Below are 22928 nucleotides of genomic sequence, written 5' to 3'. Positions count from 1 at the left end.
TTAAGAATAACATTCACCTTTTCACTGATTTCACTTTGCTTTTGTCATCTTTGCAAGATGGAGGTGACTACTCTTTATGGCTGGAACCTGCCAATTTGTGGATTGTTTAATTTATTCCAGACAATAGAGTGAAGATCTATTTGTTTCAGTGCTGGACAATCTAGAGAAGACCCCCACCCAGAGACTTGAATTATAAATGGGTCTTAGACCAAAAGTAAAAAAAAAAGGCTTGTTATAATTTGATATTATTAAGTTACTAAGTAAACAAATGGTAGGCGTTTGTATGTTAAGGATAAACATATTTGTTTAGCATAGTGCCCCAGTAAAAAAAAAGTTGATACACTATTAAAATAAAAGGGGAGGAGTGTACCGTATAGCCTACAGTATAATAAGGGACTACTTTATGTTTCAGTAACATGTCGTTGAATGCACTATTAGGCGCATATTGAGCATGCACTATTAGGTGCGTATTGATCTGTACGTGTGTGCCGAGTTCGGATTCTGCCAGTAAAGAACCACGAAACTTAGCTCCCATCTCCAGCATTTTTATTAATAACATTGTTGTGTAACCAGGCCACACACACAACAGTGTACTTGCACTGCACTTCCTCTGTAATGTTAACCCTAAATTCTGCATTCTGTTATTGTTTTACCTTGTGCTATTTCAATGTACGATTGGTTATAGACAGCATGAAAGGTAGGTTTTGCACATTACCCCGGTACATGTGACAAAAATAAACCAGTTTACCTTGGAGGCCCTCCATTGGTCAGGACCAATGTGCAAGCCAGGGCAGTACAATATTGAGAGCGAGCCGTTGCCCATGCAGCAGGCTCCCCCTCTCCACACAGCTGATGATTCCAAAGGAATGGCAGAGACTGATACAGTTTGGCACCAGCAGCGTCACAGGAGTTGCCGGTCAATGTTGAACTTAACATAAGACTGCCTGAGAGACTCCAGCTCCGGATTTTTCTTCGGGGTATACTCCCGAAGCCTTCCTCATAGCAGAGGTTTGAAATCAGTGATCTCCTTCTCCTTGGGAGCTGCCAACCACAGCTGATGAGCCCCGTCTGCCCAAAATGACTGGTTTTAAGGTACCAGTAACTTGCTTTTGCCCCTTCTCCTGTCAGTAAAAACAATTCCACCGGGCTTAGCAGCTAAGCTACATGTGAAGGCCAGGAGCTGGACCTGGGTTGTCAGAGGCTGTTTGAGGAGCATGCCATTGGGAGCACTTAATAGGTAGTGAGAACTTATTCCCTTTACCACCCCCTGGTTATAACAACCTTAAATAACCAATTTACCAATTTACAATAAATAATATAGACAGGTATATGGAGGAATTTAAGGTGGGGGGGGTTATATGGGAGGCAGGGTTTGAGGGTTGGCACAACATTGTGGGCCAAAGGGCCTATACTGTGCTGTACTATTCTCTGTTCTATGTATGTTTCCTCTACACACACAATTAAAAAATAAATGCTAGATTTTATAAAGTAAATCAAGTTTATATTTGATGAAGAATAAAATGGACAAATTTACAGCCCACAATGGTTTCACATCTGTTAAAATACTGTACCAGTATTATGCAGGATACGGCAGCTAACAAGTTTCACAACGGTAGAGATGAGATTTGACCAGCTACTTTTTTTTTACTGATGTTGATTCAGTGGGCAATGTTAGTCCAGCTAACATTCTCTAATAATGCTTTATGTTACATCTGTCTTTTTATTATAGAGTAACAAACATCTTATCTAGAAAATGAATTTGTGACAATGTAGCACATCCTTAGAAATGAAATAGGTATAAAATCTAAAGGTTATAAATCTGAGAATGGAGCTTGGGCCTACAGCCTCTTACTCAACTTGCCAATAAGAACTAGACTCATCCACTCTCCCGCACCAATTCCTTCACTTCACTTTAACAGAGTGAAATTTTTCCCTGCAGGTAGCTGCAACATTAACTGCCTGAGACTAAAGATGGAGAAGAAACTGAAATCTGCAATTAAAACCCTGAAGAAATCAATTAATCAGCAACGATTTCACATTAACTTCTCTGGGACAGAGTATGAAGTGGCAAAGAAGTTGGCAAAGGTGCCAGAGAAACAAGAGGCATGTAACATTGGGCAGGAATGGGTTGATGGGAAGTGTGGTAAGTGTGTGTTTTAAGTAATCATAAGATGTGGTTTACTTTATGAAGTAAGAACATATGTTTGCCAATTTTCTTCATAATGAACGAACATGAACTAATAAAGCTTATTTTAGTACAACATTGTACTTTTAACTAGTTTTGACTGGTTTTGTTTCAGTTGATGCAATTTTAACTAGCTTTGACTGGTTTTGTAACATAGTTCTGTAAATTATTTTCTCTCCTTCAGTTCTAAACCTCCAGCAAGCTGACAACTAAGCTCCCAGCCACTGTTCAGTTTAAGAGACTAATTGTTTTCTGTTTCGGCCAGATCTGGTATTCTATTATAAAATAATCGCATCATATATCAGCTTGACTGTGGTGCCATATCTAATTTTTCGAACAGCCTTGAAATATAATGCAATTTAGCAATTGCTAATTCAGTCATATTACAAATGAGCTAACTTCTTTCTGTGCTGCAAGTTTTCCATGATTCCATTAAATTTATTTTATTGAACTATCCATTGCAGTCAGGGTTTCTGCTGTTGAATATTCCCAGTGATATGGTGCTGAAAGAACACATACGACACACGGGCATAGGGTGGAGACAGACTTGGACTTGACTCTCTGCTCTCCAGTAAGCTGCTAGGATTTACTGTCAAAGATTGCAAATTAATCATAGCTATGTAAGCAAGGTGTTGCAAGGTTACTGACACTCTTGGTATTACAGGTAGGCCTTGTAAATCAATAGGTCAACACTTTGAAAAGATTGAAAGAAGCAGCTAAGAACACACTCAGGGACCCTGCAGCATGTATTGGCCTTTGCTGATTTGAGCTCTTCTATTATACAACTACATAAAGTCTATCTTGTGCATACTGTAGTTTTGAAGAGTAAGGTATTTTGTGTGGCATGGACCTGATGTCTTTCAATAAGTAAAGCAGACAGCGTAACGGAAAGGGAGAGAGAACCAGGACAGACGGCCTCGTATCTTTTCAGCGATGAGCTGCAAGGTCTCAGAGTGTGGCAGTACAGCATACTTCTCAGCAGCAGGGATGGATGCAGGAGGCAAAATTATTTATAGATCTATCAAAGCTGTATCAGTCAAAACAAAACCAACTGTACTTGATTAAAGTGATGATTTGTATTTTATGAATGGAAGTTAAAATCTCTCAGACACACAAATACATATTTCTTGAACAATTTGAATACCTTCACATGATAATTAAAGAAAGATCTTTAAGTAATAAACAGTCACAAAGCATTACATTTTTTTGAAAATATGAATATTTTAATCAGAAAATATTTTTCTTTTTGCACAGGACAGTAAACATCTTAGTCCAAGTGTACTTTTTAACTCTGAATGTTGATGAATTTTACAGTTTTGTGATTCCTCACCAGCAATTTTATCTCTTAGTCAGCTGCTCGTCAGGATCCTTTTATCATGGTCAACAAGAGAAATGTGTTCTGTGCCCTGCTGGCACCTACCAGGAGAAAGATGGGCAGCTGTCATGTGATCTCTGTCCTGGGACTGATGGACATGGTCCAACTGGAGCACGTAACATAAGCGCCTGTACAGGTATATTAGCTTTGTGCTTATTGGTATCTTATCAAGTGCCTATCTGTAGATGTCAGTATGTTTGATATAGGGACAATAGTGAGTCTGGTAGCATACAGGTTTATTTGTGTTTTTGGTCAAAAGTTCAAAGTACATTTATTATCAAAGTATGTAAGCTACATACAATCTTGAGATTCATCTCCTTACAGGCAGCCACAAAACAAAGAAACCCAACAGAACCCATTAAAAAAGACCATCTATCTCCTAACGTGCAAAAAAAAAGAACCAATCATGCAAACAATAAAAAGTAAGCAAATAACATTCAGAACTAACAATCATGAAAGTGAGTTCCCAGCCAAGAAGACAGACATCACTGCAATCCGGTCCAGGAGCCTGTTAGTTGTAGGCCACAGCCTCAGTTCAGTGCAGAGCCGAGTAAACTTTGCCAAACAGTGAGCTGAACTGGTCCATCCCTCGCTTCTGGCCCCGACACCCTGACATTTTCAATCTGGCCCAGCGCTAAAATTGGCTGAACATTGGCTCATTCTTCACTCTTCTCTCGGACTCAGGGCCCTGCTGCTTCAATACACTTTTGGGCCCAGGCCCCACTGCCTCGATTCAGCGGCTACCCGACTTTTCCAATCTGACCAGGAGCTTAAATTGGTTAAACATTGGCTTGTTCCTCGCTCTCAGGTCTGGGCCCTACCACCTTGATGCTGCCAATTCAAATCAGCTCCAATGGCCACCCAGCAATGGCCAAATATTGGCTTGTTCCTCACGCTCAGGCCCATGGCCCTGCCACGTCAGTTCGGCCCATACACTCACACCACAACCAGCCTGCACCTTTGAGACTTCAGTTCATACCACAAAAATGCCAGGTCGTACAGATGGTTCAAAAGCTCAGCTCCCAAAGGGAAGTTGCAGGCTGCTGGTTGCAGTGATTGTTGTCCAGAAAAAAATGTGATTAATACTGTAGTTAGTAGATTTATTTGTTACCATTAAGACATTATTGCATTTTAGATTAGATTATTAGATTATGAGGACACGCAGTCATCTTTTATTGTCATTTAGTAATGCATGCATTAAGAAATGATACAGTGTTTCTCCAGAATGATATCACAGAAACACATGACAAACCAACTGAAAAACTGACAAAAACCACATAATTATAACATATAGTTACAACAGTGCAAAGCAATACTGTAAGTTGATAAAGAACAGACCATGGGCACAGTAAAAAGTCCTAAAGTCTCTCGAAAGTCCCATCATCTCACGCAGACGGTGAACCTCCAGCGCCGCCAACTTGCCGATGCAGCATCCTGGAAGCATCCCACCGCAGTCCGACTCCGAGTCTGTCCGAAAACTCCGAGCCTCCGACCAGCTCTCCGACACCGAGCACCGAGCACCAAGCACCATCTCTTCCGAGCGCTTCGACCCCGGCCCTGGCAACAGGCAATAGGCAAAGCTGAGGATTTGGGGCCTTCCCCTCTGGAGATTCTCGATCGCACAGTAGCAGTGACAGTGAAGCGGGCATTTCAGAAGTTTCTCCAGGTGTTCCTCCGTGCTTCTCACGGCTGTCTCTATCAAATCAGGATTGTGCACGGCCCCCCTAGTTAACACATACGATATCATTCAGAACGGCTGCATGCGCTGCATCACGCCATCTTCTCTTCCCTCCTCCCCCCTGTTGTTGCCAGCACTATCTTAAGCCAGTGGTGTGTGTGTGCAGATAGATGAAATTTGTCTGTGCTGTATATTTCATCCGTGTTAAAGTGAGTGATACACACACACACACACACACACACACACACACACACACACACACACCTCCCCCCCCACTTGTAAAATGTGTTTCCACATTCATACTGGACAGATGAGGCCCCAACAATTGCAACACAAAACATCACCATATTCTTCCTGCAGCTTAAGTCTTTTGTTTATATGGGGCATATTTAGCACCTTCTCTTTAGCATCTTGTGCACGTTCCAATGAACGTTGTAATTTACAGATACAGCTTGTCGGAAGAGGTCAATGGGCAGCTTTCTGTTTCTGGAGTATGACTCAGCACATCCCTGTCAATATTAACTGAAGGGTGAACAAGACCTCACTCTACGTCAGAACACCTCAACAACATTTTCTTTGACCAAAGTAATCAAAGATGAACTAAATATAAATCTACCTTAGTGTGTGCAATAAAATTCACAACTTTTGGTCTGTGGCTTTGAACTATATTCTTCTGGACAAAGACTGGGATTGTGAAACACATTTTAATTAATGTGCTTAACTGGTTACCTCAACCACAACATTCATTATATCTGGCTAAATCTGGAACTCACTCAAAGATATAAAAAGATACTGCATTGTATCATCATTCCCAAAACTTGGTTTACAACAAAACTCTAAGAATTGTGATTCATGTCATTCCGTTTAGGTAATGACTAGCCAGTTGACAAAAATCTAGTGTTGTTATTGTGAACTCAGGTCAATGCATCCCAGGACATTATTCAGCAGATGGGTTTCAGCCATGTCACGTGTGCAGTCGAGGCACATACCAGTCTGAACTAGGCCGCACACTCTGTTTCCAGTGTGGAGGGGGGTTGATGACAAAGCACGAAGGAGCTTCGTCCTTCCAGGACTGTGATACTAAAGGTGAGTGGCTTAAACATTGAACCAGGAAGCCTCACATATACATCACTTTCTACTCAGAACTTTATCATCGACAAACTTATCTCTTCCCCTCTGAAGTCCTTAATAGCTCACTCAGTGACAGTTTCTTTTCTCACCTGGAGAACATGTATCATCTGCAGAAAAGGAGCACAGAATTGAGAGATAATCCTGAATTTAGTCAGGTGCAAATTTTGCAGACACTTTCAAAAAGTGTGATGACACTTTCATGACAGGCACTTTCCAGCAAGAAGATATGAATACTAATCAAAGTTTACTGATTTTCTACTCCACAGCCTGGAACACCGAGGCCTTCTGTAGGGAGGGTGAGATGTACCTTCAGTCGGTGCCAGTAATATAGTAGCTTCTCTTGCTCGGTATGGTTCGTGCATTAGAAGACTGCTATGTCTGTCTGACATTTTAAATGTTACTTCTATTCCTAGCTGGCAGATGGTCTGTATCCTAGCTCAGCCAATTGTAGTCTGACAGCAATATAAAAGTGGACAAGTATTGTCTCTCAAATTTTGTTTTCCTCCCTTATTTCTTCACATTGGTGAATATTCATAACATTTATAAAATTGTTTCATGATATAAATGAATAGACTATATAGAATCATAGAAACGTAGAAAACCTACAGCAAAATACAGGCCCTTCGGCCCACAGAGTTGTGCCGAACATGTCCCTACCTTAGAAATTACTAGACCTCCCCATAGCCCTCTATTTTTCTAAGCTCCATGTACCTATCCAAAAGTCTCTTAAAAGACCCTATCGTATCCGCCTCCATCACTGCTGCCGGCAGCCCATTCCACACACTCACCACTCTCTGAGTCAAAAACTTACCCCTGACATCACCTCTGTACCTACTCCCCAGCACCCTAAACCTGTGTCCTCTTGTGGCAACCATTTCAGCCCTGGGAAAAAGCCTCTGACTATCCACATGATCAATGCCTCTCATCATCTTGTACACCACTATCAGGTCACCTCTCATCCTCCGTCGCTCCAAGGAGAAAAGGCCGAGTTCACTCAACCTGTTTTCATAAAGCATGCTCCCCAATACAGGCAACATCCTTGAAAATCTCCTCTGCACCCTTTCTATGGCTTCCACATCCTTCCTGTAGTGAAGTAACCAGAACTGAGCACAGTACTCCAAGTGGGAATATATATTCTAAAATTCTTGTTTGTCTGCCAAACCTAATGGCTCATAAGGCGCAAGGCACCATGTGCCTCTGAACTGAAGGCCCTTCCATGGGGGAATGAACTTGTAAGTCTATGTCGTTGGGAGAAAGGGAGGCACAGGAAATGTACGTGCAGGTCGTGCTGAGGATCTAGGATACTTGGCAGCCAGGGATGAGTAACCAAGTGTAGAGGGTGCAGAGAAGGTCAGTGATTGGGGGCAGTTACCAGTGTAGTGGCTTGAGAGGGCTGGGGTCAGTCAAACGGCATGCACTGAGATGAAGAAGGTTGTCACTGGTCAAGAATCAGTGGTCAGAAAAGGTTGGGCTGGAACAGAGTTTGGTCATTCTGTAGTAGTAGGGCACAGGTTTGGGTGGCAGATTTAAGATTGCTGGTGATTTGCATCATGACTTGACAGGATGGATTGCACGAAAGAAACCTTCATTCGTATTAAACATTAAATGTGACCTGGTCAAGGAGCATTCCCAGCATCAAATTGCATGGACCAGGACCTGCTAATGAAATGCCCTTCAAGCCAAGCTCAAACAAATCTCAGGAGTGTTGTGAAAGCCTGATTCTGCATGCAAAACCAATGCCATTCCCTGACAGTTCATGTGCAATTAAAAACTAAGGAAGAGCATCCAGCCACACTGTAGCAACCCCAGCACAAATCCAGCTTTCTCTGTACAGTACGTTGAGATGTCACATGCAAGACAATTATGCACCTTGTGTCATGTACTATATTCACAGTTACAATCAATTTTTATCAAACAGTATCACTGAAAAAAGCCTTGTGTTATTCATTTATCAGGTAGTAACAAAATTCTTTGGTAAGTTTTGGGCTTCTGCCTAACCTGTGTACATTTTATGCAATAATTTATCTGCTATCAGTGAGAGCTGTAATAACATTGGGAATCCACTCAAGTTTATCTGCTACATGATCAATAAAGATGAATTCACGGTGGCTGTTCCCTTTAAATAATAGTTCTGTTGGATTTGGGGGATTAATCTTACTTTTGCTATAAAATTGTATCTTGTAATCACCTTGTCTTTAAAGTCAATAGACATTAAATTTAAAGATTCAAGATTGTTTAATGTCATTTCCAGTAACAAGTGTAAAGGAGAATGAAATAATTGTTACTCTGGATGCGATGCAGCACAAAAGAATCAGTAAGAAAAGAAGGCAATAGTAAGAAAGCACAATAAATATGCAGTAAATACATAAGATAGCTTATATACATTGATTGTATGTCCATAAAGTAATGCTAGGCACTGGAGTGTCTGTAAAAAGGTGATGAAGTAGTGGTGGTGGAGGGGGCGGGTTATGGGGTGGAGGTGTTGATCACCCTCACTGCTTGTGGAAATTAACCGTTTTTGAGTCTGGTGGTCCTGGCGTGAATGCCACGTACCCTCCTCCCTAATGGGAGTGGGATAAACAGTCTATGAGCAGGATGGGTGGGATCATTTAAGATGTTACTGGCACTTTTCCAGCATCTCTTGTATATATGTTCTTGATGGTAGGTAGGCTGGTGCCAGTGATGCTTTGGGCAGTTCTGTAGAATGATGTGAGTATGGATGTGCAAAGTCCAGCTCTCTTCAGTCTCCTCAGGAAGTAGAGGCAGTGGTGAGCTTTCCTGATTGTGTGGAATCTGTTTTGGGACCATGAGAGCTTGTGTGGGATATGTACGGATGTGTACTCCTGGGTGTCTGAAACTGAATGCAGTGTCCACTGCTGTTCTGCCGATGTAAAGAAGGGTGTGAGTGTGAGTGCTGTAAGTTTGCCTGCAGTCGATAACCATCTTACCTGTCTTGTTGACAGCGAGGAAGAGATTATTCCTCATTGGTGGAGACTCCCACCACTGTTGTGTCATCGGCGAACTTGATGATGTGATTACTCGGGTGTTTGTCCATGCAGTCATGTGTGAGCAGTGTATAGCAATGGGCTCAGCACACAGCCCTGGGGGTGGGCACCCGTGTTGAGGACGATGGGAAGGGAGGAACTGTCGCACATCATGACTGTTAATTAGGAAGTTCAACACCCAGTTGAACAGTGGTGTATTTAGACCAAGGAATAGGAGTTTGTTCACCAAGGTCTGCGGGTCAATAGTGTTGAATGCTGAACTGCATCCAGAGACTTAGAAGAATTACATAGTATACCCTGTGTCCACACCAGCCGTTAAATATCTACTATCATCATATTTTTCTCTCCCCATCTACATTAACAATCCTCCCATTCACACACCACCCCTCCACCCTACTTCCTCCGCCACTCACCTATAACCAGGAGAGTTTTCAGTAGTTGACATAAGCGCTGTTGTGCCATGAAGACCCGTGTCCATGATGTGACGCTGTTTTTGAACTCCCACAGTTCAGTGCTCTCCAGGCCATTATTACAACACAACTGTTCACCGGTGCATACGATGTGCTCTGGGTACCTACCAACCAGAGTTTCGACAGAATTACTGCATTGCCTGCCCCGGCAACACCACAACAGATTTTGATGGATCAACTACAGTCAGACAGTGCAAAAGTAAGTATTTGTTTATATTTTGAGACTTACAGAAGTTTCTCCACCAGATAGCAACTTCCTCTCCAACTCCAGAGGATCATATAAAGACAACAGTACTCTCATAGAAACTTCTTTATGTGCTTTCTTATTCTGACCATTTCTTGACATGAGTAAAATTGATGAATGAGTTGGTATGTGTGCAGATTGCTTCTGGTAGCCCTGCCAAAGTACCACGGACGAGATCATAAAGGTAAGTTAAGCCCCAAAGTTATTCTGGTACAAAACTGAATTTGCTTGGAGTTCGCCTCAGTCTGAATTTTTCAGTTCATCTAGAAGAGTTTATTCAACAAGAGTTTATCATTTTTAGAAAACTGGCTATGTCAGCAGTAAGAGAATACATTTTCAGTTTCAAATGTTCTAAACTGTGAACCAGTATCAGATTCAGGTGGTCCATGTGTGATCTTGATTCCTTTGTCATGATCTGAGCTGGTATATGACACAAATGATTTGCTTCTAGACACTGCCATTTCTAATGGTTATCCTCTACTTCTTCACCATAATCAACGTGGCCAGCTGGATTGATTACACAGGTCACATCCCACAAGAAAGTAGTTTGCAAACTCTGTGTATCATATATTTACTGACTAGTGTTGCCCATGCCAAATTTGTAATGAAATACTCTAACCACTGCTTGGACTTCCACGATCTTCCTCTATGGTGCGTTACCACTTTTTGTTGCTACTTTACATAGCGCAGTAACTGGGAGATGATTGACAGCATCTGCAGTGAAATAGCTTCATGTCTTCATTCAGAACCTGTCCAGTGGCTTTGTGTGTATCCCTACAGTCTTTTAGGTAGCTCTGTTTTGATTGCTGTGATGTGTGAATTGTCTTCTGCAGTCTGTCGTGCATAAATGTTATTTTCTATTTTGATCAATGTTTCCTGAACAGTAATCTCAACAAAGAATCTAGTGCAGGTTTTTGCTTAGATGCTTGTCTTTGATGTAGTATTGTTGAGGCAAAGGAACAGCCCACCTCTGCACTTGGTTTCTTCATTGTAGGAATAGCAGACTGTGATTCCAAGGGCAGTTTGTAGTCAATAACAAATGTGAATGATCTCAGCAACTTAAGTATCTGGCCTTCTTTCTGCAAGCAAAAACACTTTATTGTGTTTGCATCTCTTTATTCTGAGGACTTTCACCTGGTTTTTAATTTCAGTAACGTCACTCTCTTGTAGAGATATTTCCGTCCTCTTCTTGAATGAATTGTAGGGTCCTCATGTTTTTCACAACCTCAGAGGTTTCTGTGATGATTAGTTTGTGATCAGCATGCAAATTTGTACTGTTTAGCCCTTGGATAGTTACTAGGCTTAATTATTTATAAGCCCTCAATTCTGCACTTGCTTTGTTTCCTTTCGTCTCACATCTGCATTGCAGTCTAATCAACAGCTTCACATGGGTAAATGTACAATTTGTTACTTATTGGAGTCCAGAGCTTCTTCAGATCAATTTCCTGACCTGTACATCTCTTCCCTACAGATCGACAGTGTGGTGGTGAGCTGGGGGAATACACGGGCTACATTGAATCTCCCAACTATCCTGGAAACTACCCAGCAAATGTGGAGTGTACCTGGAATATTAACCCACCTCCCAAAAGAAAAATCCTGATAGTGGTCCCCGAAATATTCTTACCCATTGAGGACGACTGTGGGGATGTTTTGGTCATGAGAAAAAACTGTGAGTTTTCCAAGTTCTCTATACTTTATGCAGCCACCTCCCCTCAAAGTCCACAGATCCTTCACGTCTACACTCCTTTAAAGCATCCATAATGCATCTTTTTAACCAAACTGTTCTTCACCTTGCCAATTCCTTCTTTCATTACTGTCAGGTCCTATGCAGACTACAATTTCTCTTCCCACATTATAAAGTGTTATATTTTTGATTCCAAGGAGAATGTCTCTTTAATGTGTGTGCTGAGATCGACAGTTAATTTGGGAACTGAGTTATAACACACTTCAAAATGCTAACTGGCCTGAGTTAATCTTCATGATTGGTTCAAAGAATCCCAGATTAAATTTTCTTTTCCACTTCTGTTTAAATGTTGTTTTATGACCATTGCCATTTTAAGGATCTCACCGATTTGCTAGTTTTTACACGTGAGCCTTGACGCAAGTTCGGCTTTTTAATTGTATCATTCTAATCAAATCTGAACCACTTCTCTCCCAAAATACTTGAGTCCTTTCAGGAGTTATTGCATGGCTATCACATTTGATCTATTTATTTCTGAACTCTGAGCTCGTTCATTTACTCTATGTTGCTGTATCATACTAATCAGCTAACTCAGCGGCCACTTTACAGTCTCTAAGGTGGCCCTGGTCTGCAGAATTTAGTTAGTCACACTTCATGCTTGTGTGTGTGAACAAATAGTACTGAAGGTACTGTGATCATTTGCAAAAACAAACCACCTGAACAAAAGCCAAGGAAGTGGGAACAGTAAGAGCATAATTTTGAAAACATCCTGTCAATTTTTAAAGCTGCGAACTTCATAAAATGTTCATAAAACCAGAACATGCTGTAAATGAAATTTTTATTTTTGAATTCTCCATTTTTGTATTCTGAAATGTTATCATTAGCTTCACCTACATCTATCACGACGTATGAGACCTGCCAGACCTATGAACGGCCAATAGCTTTCACTGCAAGATCCCGCAAGCTATGGATCAATTTCAAAACTAATGAAGCAAACAGTGCCAAAGGATTCCAGATCCCATATGTCACCTATGATGGTGAGTGAGCCTTGTGATAAGTGATTTTACCGATGGTTGCTAGCTCTGGGTTTGTGCACATAACCAAAAAATATGTATTTTATGGTATTTTTGCTTTCACTATATTGATTTTGCATGACCAAAACAAACTTCCACCATGAACATCCTTACCCAGTTCTAAGGTTCCCAGAAATAGTACTTGGAATATTTAATGAATTAGTAACACTGCTCTTCAAGGAAGACAGAGCAAAAAAAAAGGGAATTATTATCCAGTTAGTCTAAAATCAATGGCAGGAATATAGTTAGAACCTTTTGGTAAAAACTTTCTAACAGATGGTTTATGATCTGGAGGGGACTGTAGATATTTCCCTATGTAGAAAATAACACAATGCTTTTTAAAAGAGATATTGTGTTTGACAAATTTTAGAGGTATACCCTCCAAGTATTTGAGGGATACTCCCTCAGAGTATTCTGCTCCATATTGCCACTGATTAACTGCTGCTGCACTGTGTTCTATGAAATAGATACTTTGCAGCAACTCTTCAACAGCAGCTCCCAAACATACAAACCTCTACTAACTAGAAGGTCAAGGACTGCAGCCACATACAAAAATATCTACATACACTCCCCTTCAGATCATATACCACAGTCTATTGTCACGCCTTTCAAAATCCCAATGCTGTTACCAAATTTAGCAGTCGGAAGCAAAGACAGGGCAACAAAGTGAATGCTCCTGTTCTGTCCCTCAAATCATCTTCACTTGACAGCTTCTTCATGATTGTTGGGTCAAATTCTCAAGCTCTACACTCAACACTTGACCAGAGTTTGTGTACCTTCACCACACAAACAACAGTGATTTACAAACACAGCACATTTTGGGATGAGTATTAAACTCTGGTCCTACCAAGAATGAATTTTTTTTTTAAATTTTGCATAAGATTGCTAATATATTTACATGGATTGACAGTTGGTTCATTAAAAGCAGAAGTCATCATCATTATGTGCCATGATGTGTGACAGAGGTGATCATGGCCTTTCCAAGTTCTTGGCCAATTTTTCTATAGAAATGGTTTGCCATTGCCTTCTTCTGGGTAGTGTATTTACAAAACCATAGCCATTATCAATACTCTTCAGAGATTGTCTGCCTAGCGTCAATGGTCATGGAAAAGAAATTATAGACCAGTTAGCCTGACCTCAATGGTTAGGAAGATGTTGGAGTCAATTATAAAGGATGAGGTCGTGGAGTACTTGGTGACACAAGACAAGATAGGACAAAGTCAGCATGGCTTTCTTAAGGGAAAATCTTGCCTGATGAACCTGTTGGAATTCTTTGAGGAGATTACAAGTAGGATAGTAGGATAAAGGGGATGCAGTGGATGTTGTATATTTGGACTTTCAGAAGGCCTTTGCCAAGGTGCCACACATGAGGCTGCTTACCAAGTTAAGAGCCCATGGTATTACAGAAAAGTTACTAGCATGGTTAAAACACTAGCTGATTGGTAGGAGGCAGTGAGTGGGAATAAAAAGATCCTCGCAACACACATCAAAGTTGCTGGTGAACGCAGCAGGCCAGGCAGCGTCTCTAGGAGGAGGTACAGTTGACGTTTCAGGCTGAGACCCTTCGTCAGGACTAACTGAAGGAAGAGATAGTAAGAGATTTGAAAGTGGGAGGGGGAGGGGGAGATCCAAAGTGATAGGAGAAGACAGGAGGGGGAGGGATGGAGCCAAGAGCTGGACAGGTGATTGGCAAGGGGGATATGAGAGGATCATGGGACAGGAGGCCCGGGGAGAAAGACAAGGCGGGGGGGAACCCAGAGGATGGGCAAGGGGTATAGTCAGAGGGACAGAGGGAGAAAAAGGAGAGTGAGAGAAAGAATGTGTGTATAAAAATAAATAACGGATGGCGTACAAGGGGGAGGTGGGGCATTAGCGGAAGTTAGAGAAGTCAATGTTCATGCCATCAGGTTGGAGGCTACCCAGACGGAATATAAGGTGCTGTTTCTCCAACTTGACTGTGGCTTCATCTTTACAGTAGAGGAGGCCGTGGATAGACATATCAGAATGGGAATGGAATGTGGAATTAAAATGGGTGGCCACTGGGAGATCCTGCTTTCTCAGGTGGACAGAGCGTAGGTGTTCAGCAAAGCGGTCTCCCAGTCTGCGTCGGGTCTCGCCAATATATAGAAGGCCACATCGGGAGCACCAGACGCAGTATACCACCCCAGCCGACTCACAGGTGAAGTGTCATCTCATCTGGAAGGACTGTCTGGGGCCCTGAATGGTGGTAAGGGAGGAAGTGTAAGGGCATGTGTAGCACTTGTTCTGCTTACAAGGATAAGTGCCAGGAGGGAGATCAGTGGGGAGGGATGGGGGGGATGAATGGACAAGGGAGTCGCGTAGGGAGCGATCCCTGCGGAGAGCAGAGGGGAGGGAAAGATGTGCTTAGTGGTGGGATCCCGTTGGAGGTGGCGGAGGTTATGAAGAATAATATGTTGGACCCGGAGGCTGGTGGGGTGGTAGGTGAGGACCAGGGGAACCCTATTCCTAGTGGGGTGGTGGGAGGATGGAGTGAGAGCAGATGTACGTGAAATGGGGTAGATGCGTTTAAGAGCAGAGTTGATAGTGGAGGAAGGGAAGCCCCTTTCTTTAAAACAGGAAGACATCTCCCTCGTCCTAGAATGAAAAGACTCATCCTGAGAGCAGATGCGGCGGAGACAGAGGAATTGCGAGAAGGGGATGGCGTTTTTGCAAGAGACAGGGTGAGAAGAGGAATAGTCCAGATAGCTGTGAGAGTCAGTAGGCTTATAGTAGACATCAGTGGATAAGCTGTCTCCAGAGACAGAGACAGAAAGATCTAGAAAGGGGAGAGAGGTGTCGGAAATGGACCAGGTAAACTTGAGGGCAGGGTGAAAGTTAGAGGCAAAGTTAATAAAGTCAACAAGCTCAGCATGCGTGCAGGAAGCAGTGCCAATGCAGTCGTCAATGTCGCGAAGGAAAAGTGGGGGACGGATACCACAATAGGCACGGAACATAGATTGTTCCACAAACCCGACAAAAAGGCAGGCATAGCTAGGACCCATACGGGTGCCCATAGCTACACCTCTAGTATGGAGGAAGTGGAAGGAGCCAAAGGAGCAATTATTAAGAGTAAGGACTAATTCCGCTAGACAGAGCAGAGTGGTGGTAGAGGGGAACTGATTATGTCTGGAATCCAAAAAGAAGCGTAGAGCTTTGAGACCTTCCTGATGGGGGATGGAAGTATATAGGGACTGGACATCCATGGTGAAAATAAAGCGGTGGGGGCCAGGGAACTTAAAATCATCGAAAAGTTTAAGAGCGTGAGAAGTGTCACAAACATAGGTAGGAAGGGATTGAACAAGGGGGAATAAAACCGTGTTGAGGTATGCAGAAACGAGTTCGGTGGGGCAGGAGCAAGCAGAGACAATAGGTCTGCCAGGACAGGCAGGTTTGTGGATCTTAGGTAGGAGGCAGAAATGGGAAGTGCGAGGTGTGGGAACTATAAGGTTGGTAGCAGTGGATGGGAGATCCCCTGAGCGGATAAAGTCAGTGATGGTGTAGGAGACAATGGCCTGGTGCTCCTTAGTGGGGTCACGATCGAGGGGTAAATAAGAGGAGGTATCTGCGAGTTGTCGCTGTGCCTCGGCAAGGTAGAGGTCAGTACGCCAGACTACAACAGCACCCCCCTTATCGGCGGGTTTAATAGTGAGGTTAGGATTAGTGAGGAGGGAGTGGACAGCAGAGCTTTCTAAAGGAGTGAGGTTGGAAAAGATCCTTTTCTGGTTGGCTTTCAGTGACTAGTGGTGTTAGTGTTGGGACCACTTCTTTTTATGCTGTATATCAATGATTTAGATGATGAAATAGATGGCTTTGTTGCCAAGCTTGCAGATGATGCATAAATTGGTGGAGGGGCAAGTAATGTTGAGGAAACAGGTAGGATGCAGAAGGATGCAGATTAGGAGAATGGGCAATAAAGTGGCAAATGAAATACAGTGTTGGAAAATGCATGATCATGCACTTTGGTAGAAGAAGTAAATATGTAGACTATTTTCTAAACAGGGAGAAAATCCAAAAATCCAAGATGGAAAGCAACTTGGGAGTCCTTGTGCAGGACTCCATAAAGGTTAACTTGCAGGTTGAGTCGGTGGTGAGGAAAGCATTAACATCAAGAGATGTAGAATATAAGAGCAGGGATGCACTGGTGAGGCCTCACCTTGAGTATTGTGAACAGTTTTGGGCTCCTTTTCTAAGAAAAGATGTGGTGGTATTGGAGAGGATTCAGAGGAGGTTCACAAGGAGGAGTTTGGGAATAGAAGAGTTATCATATGAGGAACATATGATGGCTCTGGGCTTGTACTCACTGGAATAGAAGGATGAGGGGGAAATCTCATTGAAACCTTTCAAATGTTGGAAGTCCTCGATAGAGTGGACGTGGAACGGATGTTTCCCATGGTGAGGGAGTCTAGGACAAGAGGGCACACCTTCAGGATAGAGGAGCATCCATTTAAAACAGTTGCAGAAAAATTTCTTTAGACAAAGCGTGGTGAATTTGTGGAACTTGTTACCACAGGCAGCTGTGGAAGCCAGGTCATTGGGTGTATTTAAGGCAGAGATTGATAGCTTCTTATTTGGCCATGGCATCAAAGATTACGGGGAGAAGGCTGGGGAGTGGCTTTGAGGAGGGGATAAAAAGAATCAGCCATGATTGGATGGGCGGAGCAGACTTGATAGGCCAAATGGCCTAATTCTGCTACTATGGCTTATGTCTTGTGACTTGTGATATGCACCAGCTATCACAACTATCCACCACCTGCTCCCATGACTTCACATGACTCTGAGGTGCTACACCTTGCCCAAGGGTGACCTGCAGGCTAGAAGAGCGGAGTGCCTTACACTCCTTTGTTAGAGACATCTCTCCACTCCGCCACCCAAAAAGCTGAAGTAGGTGATGAAAAATATGAAAACACAGCCCTAAATTAATTACTGTCAATACCAATGATAAATGATGGGATTGCATCCAAGTTTGTTGAAAGTTGGAAGGGAAAGTAAGACATAAGGCACAAAGATACTCCAGAGTATTTAGATGGTCTATGTAAATGGTTAAGAAAGTGGCAGATTCATAATACTGTAGTGTAGGTGGAGAAATGATCAACGTTGTTTCCAGAATGTGAGATATTCACAGTGGGATTTCTGATCCTTATTCCTTATCCTTAGGACAGTGTTATTTCAGTTGTATAGAGTACTGGTGAGGCCACAATTGGAGTGCTTTGTACAGTCTTGGTCCCCCTCCTTAACAAAGAATATAGCAGCATAAAAGCAGGCAGTTCAAAAGAAATTCACTAGGCTAATTCCTGGAATGTCATAATTATCTTTTCAAGAATGGCTAAAGAAATTAGTTCTCTATTTTTTCGAGTTTAGAAGAGGGTTAATCTTATTGAAACATGTAAGAATGTCAGAATAAATGTTGAGATGCTTTCATTAATGAGAGAGTTATCATAAGATGAAGGGACAGTCAAGAAGAGTCGTGTATGGACAACTTCTTGCTGAGGATGGCAAATCTCTGTAACTCTATACCCCAATGTGTTGTGAATCTAGATTATCAGTTGGGGGTGGGCTGCTCCTATTATGTTCTTTTAAGAATCACAGGAAATTAACATACAGTTGGGATCAATAAGAAAGGTAAATATATTAGCCTTTATTGTAATGGTTTAGAATGTAAATATTTTGTACCATGCAAGGCTTTGATAAGATGACTCCTGGAGTCCTGTGGAATTTTGGTCTTTTTATTAAATGTGTAGGAGTTGGTTTCTATAAGAGAGGGCACTCCACTGAGGAGAAGTTGAACGAGCAGTGAGATGTTATCTCATAAGCACATAAAAATCTGAGAAGGAACAGGTGTTTTCCCTGGCGGGAGAGAGAAAAAAATGTAAGTTAGTTTAAGATATTAATCAGGATTAATACAACTGCATGGTTTCTGGAGCAGCCATTTTCCTTGTTTACTGACCTAGATCCAGATAGCAGTTTTACAGGAAAGTACAGAGAGCGCAGCATTCAATTTTTCTGAAATTTGTTAATCCAGAATGTGAGCCAGTGATGCATACGGTGCTCCAGAATGCAGCTAGAACCAGGGTCAGGAACACCAAGGAACAATCTGAAACAGTCAAGCTGGAACTTACTGGGTTCCACTTCCCGCTCCTTTTACTGGTTCACTGGTGAATTTATCCCACATTTCCATTGGATCATTGTTCCTTCCACATTTATTACATTACCTAAAAAGTGAAATCTGTGTGTTTGGGTATTAAACAAAGTGATGTATTCAATGCTCTGGAAAGTATACTGGTCTAGACCACCAAAGTCCTGAGATGCCCGATTTCTGAAACTATTCTGATGTGGATTGCTAAGTTTATAATTGTACAGGAGAGCATAAATTTCTCTCCCATGTTTGATGGGCTGACATTTTTTTCCTCCAGAGGATTATGAACAGCTTGTTGAAGACATTGTACGAGATGGTAGATTATATGCTTCAGAAAACCATCAAGAAATTTTAAAGGTAAGTTACTTAGTCATTTGAAATAGCTAAGTGTGACTCACAATGGAATGCATAAATACCAGAAAGGGTATCTTTATAATCCAGAATAAATCTATCATAGCTTAGGCCCTGAGTCGAAGAAAGTGGTAACTTGCTCACATTCAACAAGATTAAATCACCAGACTTATCTTCCTTTCCCTCCTCTTTCAGTATTCCAAATGGTCTGTTCTCCTAACAACACTCTAAATCTGTTCTTCCACTTCCACCAACTACTCCCCTTCTCAAGTCATTTTCCTGTACTTGTCCTTTGACCTCTTGCATTCCCACCATCCAGACCTTCCTGGTGAAGCAACATACCACTTGCTTACAATCCAGTGTACTACATTCAATGCTCACAATGTAGTCACCTCTGTTGATGAAACTGAACACATAGGGGGAGGACCATTATTCATTCCACAGACCTGAGTTTCCTTGCTTTCTACTTCTCCTATCTAGCTGCATTCTCCTGTGCTATTATAAGGAAGCCAAATGTTAACTTGAGGAATAGCACCTTATCTTCCATCTGGGCACTATACAGCCTTCTGGATCCAACACTGAATTCTACTGTTTCTGTAACTTGTTTTTCCCTGTTTGGATCATAACTGTCCTGGTCATTAGAACTGGTGCAATATTGGCTCAGTTTGTCTTTTTCTATTAGCAGAGCCTGACCTGCTGGACATTTTGAGCATTTTGTTTTTATTTCAGATTTACAGCACCTGTAGTTTTATGATTTTCATGTACACTAATTTCTGCATTCCAGATTACATTAACCTGCCTTTCTTTTCTCTCCTCCTTCCTTCATCCCTGTAGTTTTCTTGGGTGATGTATTATAGAAGGGATAAAGGTTTTCATTAATCACATCCCTTCTTACTACTCCACCCCTCTCTGCTATGTAATTTACTCCTCCTCTTCCCTTCCTTCCAGCATCTATTCTCCTGAGCTCTTCACCAGGGACTCTCCCCACATTTTCATCATTCCTTCTTGTCCACAGCTTCACATTGTGTCTCTCCTCAGCTTTTTCTTAACGTCATCCTGTTTTCCTCCATTTTCTCCAATCTTTACCCTTCATTCCTCTGTCCTTAATCCTCAACTCCCCACCCACCTCCATTCCATTCTTCTCATAGGACAAAAATATCATTAAAGGAGAAGAGTGATAGCATATCCATAGCTGGAAATTTTTTTTGTATAGATTATGAGGACATGCAGTCCTCTTTTATTGTCATTTAGTAATGCATGCATTAAGAAATGATACAATATTCCTCCGGTGTGATATCACAGAAACACAGGACAGACCAAGACTGAAAAACTGACAAAAACCACATAATTATAACATACAGTTACAACACTGCAAGCAATACCGTAACTTGATGAAGAACAGGCCATTTAGCATGGTAAAAAGTTCAAAATCTCACACAGACGGGAGAAGGAAGATAACTCTCCCTGCCATACCCAACCACAGTCCGACTCTGAGTCGTCCGAAAACTTCGAGCTCCGACCATCCCTCTGACACCGAGCACCATCTCTGCCAAACTCTTTGACCCCTGCCCCGGCTGCCAGCAGCAGGCAAAGCCGGGGATTTTGGGGCCTTCCCTCCGGAGATTCTCGATCGCACAGTAGCAGCAGCAGCAGCGAACCGGGCATTTCAGAAGTTACTCCAGATGTTCCTCCGTACTCTCGCGACCGTCTCCATCAAATCAGAATTGTGCACGGCCCCTGTTTAACGGATATGATATCATGCACTTGTAAACCACTGGTCCTTAGATAAGGAACATGGGCTACAAGGAATCCATACAGTATACTATGGGGCCAAATTGATGGAATGGTACAATTTATAAGCAAGTTCATAAATTTTTCTTTTCTTTTGGTTGGTACAGATACAGTGCCTATAAATAGTATTCATCCCCCCCCCACCCCCTCCCCCTCCCCCTCCCCCTGGAAATTTAAATGTTTTATTGTTTAAAACATTGAATCACGGTGGATTTAATAAGGCTTTTTTTGACCCTGATCAACACAAAAAGACTCTTACATGACAAAGCAAAAACAGATCTCTACAAAGTAACCTAAATTAATTACAAAGATAAAACAAAATAATTGATTGAAGGGGGTATTCATCCCCTTCAAGTCAGTATTTAGTAGATGCACCTTTGGCAGCAATTACAGCCTTGAACCTGCGTGGATAGGTCTCTAACAGCTTTCACATCTGGGCACTGCAATTTTTCCCCATCTCCCTTTACAAAATTGCTAAGCTCTGTTAGATTGCATGGGGATTGTGAGTGATCAGCCATCTTCAAGTCCAGCCACAAATTCTCAATTGGATTGAGGTCTGAACTCTTACTTGGCCACTCCAGGACATTAACTTTGTTGTTTTTAAGCCATTCCCGTGTAGCTTTGGCTTTGTTGGAAAACAAATCTTCTTCCAAGTCACAGTTCTCTTGCAGACTGCATCAGGTATTCCTCCAGGATTTCCCTGTACTTTTACCATCTACCTTCACAAGCCTTCCAGGGTCTGCTGCAGTGAAGTATCCCCACAGCATGATGCAGCCACCACCATGCTAGATGGTAGAAATGGTGGGTTGTTGATCATGTACAATGCTTTGGCTTATACCAAACATAGATTTTAGTCTGATGGCCAAAAAGCTCGATTTTGGTTTCCTCAGACCATAGAACCTGCTTCCAGCTGATTTCAGAGTCTTTCACCTGCCTTCTGACAAAGTCTAGCTGAGATTTCATTAGAGTTTTTTTTTCTGAACAGTGGCTTTCTCTTTGGCACACTCCCATAAAGCTGTGACTGGTGAAGCACCCGAGCAACAGTTGTATGTGCAGCCTTTCTCATCTCAGCCACTGAAGCTTGTTACTCCTCCAGAGTTGTTATAGGTCTCTTGGTGGCCTCCCTCACTAGTCCCCTTCCTGCATGGTCACTCAGTTTTTGAGGACAGCCTGTTCTAGGCAGATTGATGTCTGTACCATGTTCTTCCATTTCTTAATGATTGACTTAACTGTATTCCAAGGGATATTCAGTGACTTGGAAATTTTCTTGAATCCATCTGCTAACTCGTGCTTTTCAATAACCTTTTTGTGGAGTTGCTTGGAGTGTTCTGTTGTCTTCATGGTGTATTTTTTTTTGCCAGGATACTGGCTCACCAGCAGTTGGACCCTCCAAATCCAGGCGTATTTTTACTACAATCAATTGAAACACCTTGATTGCACCATTAACTAATTAAGTGACTTGTAAAACCAATTGGCTACACTAGTGATGATTTGGTGTGTCATATTAAAGGAGATGAATACTCATGCAATCAATTATTTTGTAACTAATTTAGATCCCTTTGTAGAGATTTGTTTTCACTTTGACACAAAAGAGTCTTTTTCTGTTGATCAGTGTCAAAAAAGCCAAATTAAATCCACTGTGATTCAATATTGTAAAACAATAAAACATGAAAACTTGTGGGGGGGGTGTGAATACTTTTTATAGGCACTGTATATGAAAAAATAGATTTTAAAAAAGTCTTTACCCAGATTGTTACTTACATTCCAACAGAATTCCTCAGTTGCAGAAA

The 22928-nt window shown here is 42.0% G+C and overlaps 1 protein-coding gene across 3 annotated transcripts in view; it reads left to right on the top strand.

Moving 5' to 3' along the window:
* Positions 1–22928, top strand: part of LOC134355568 (signal peptide, CUB and EGF-like domain-containing protein 3) — a 502690-nt gene that overhangs the window by 474272 nt on the left and 5490 nt on the right. For all 3 annotated transcript variants that reach the window (XM_063065615.1, XM_063065614.1, XM_063065616.1), the window contains 7 exons: positions 1940–2143; positions 3535–3696; positions 6157–6324; positions 9882–10043; positions 11560–11757; positions 12654–12806; positions 19274–19353. In XM_063065615.1, coding sequence (XP_062921685.1) covers positions 1940–2143; positions 3535–3696; positions 6157–6324; positions 9882–10043; positions 11560–11757; positions 12654–12806; positions 19274–19353 — 1127 coding nt within the window. The remainder of the gene's footprint in view (positions 1–1939; positions 2144–3534; positions 3697–6156; positions 6325–9881; positions 10044–11559; positions 11758–12653; positions 12807–19273; positions 19354–22928) is intronic.

This window comes from Mobula hypostoma, chromosome 13, assembly GCF_963921235.1.
Source record: "Mobula hypostoma chromosome 13, sMobHyp1.1, whole genome shotgun sequence".
NCBI lineage: Eukaryota > Metazoa > Chordata > Chondrichthyes > Myliobatiformes > Myliobatidae > Mobula > Mobula hypostoma.
This window is presented reverse-complemented; position numbering and strand designations above follow the sequence as displayed.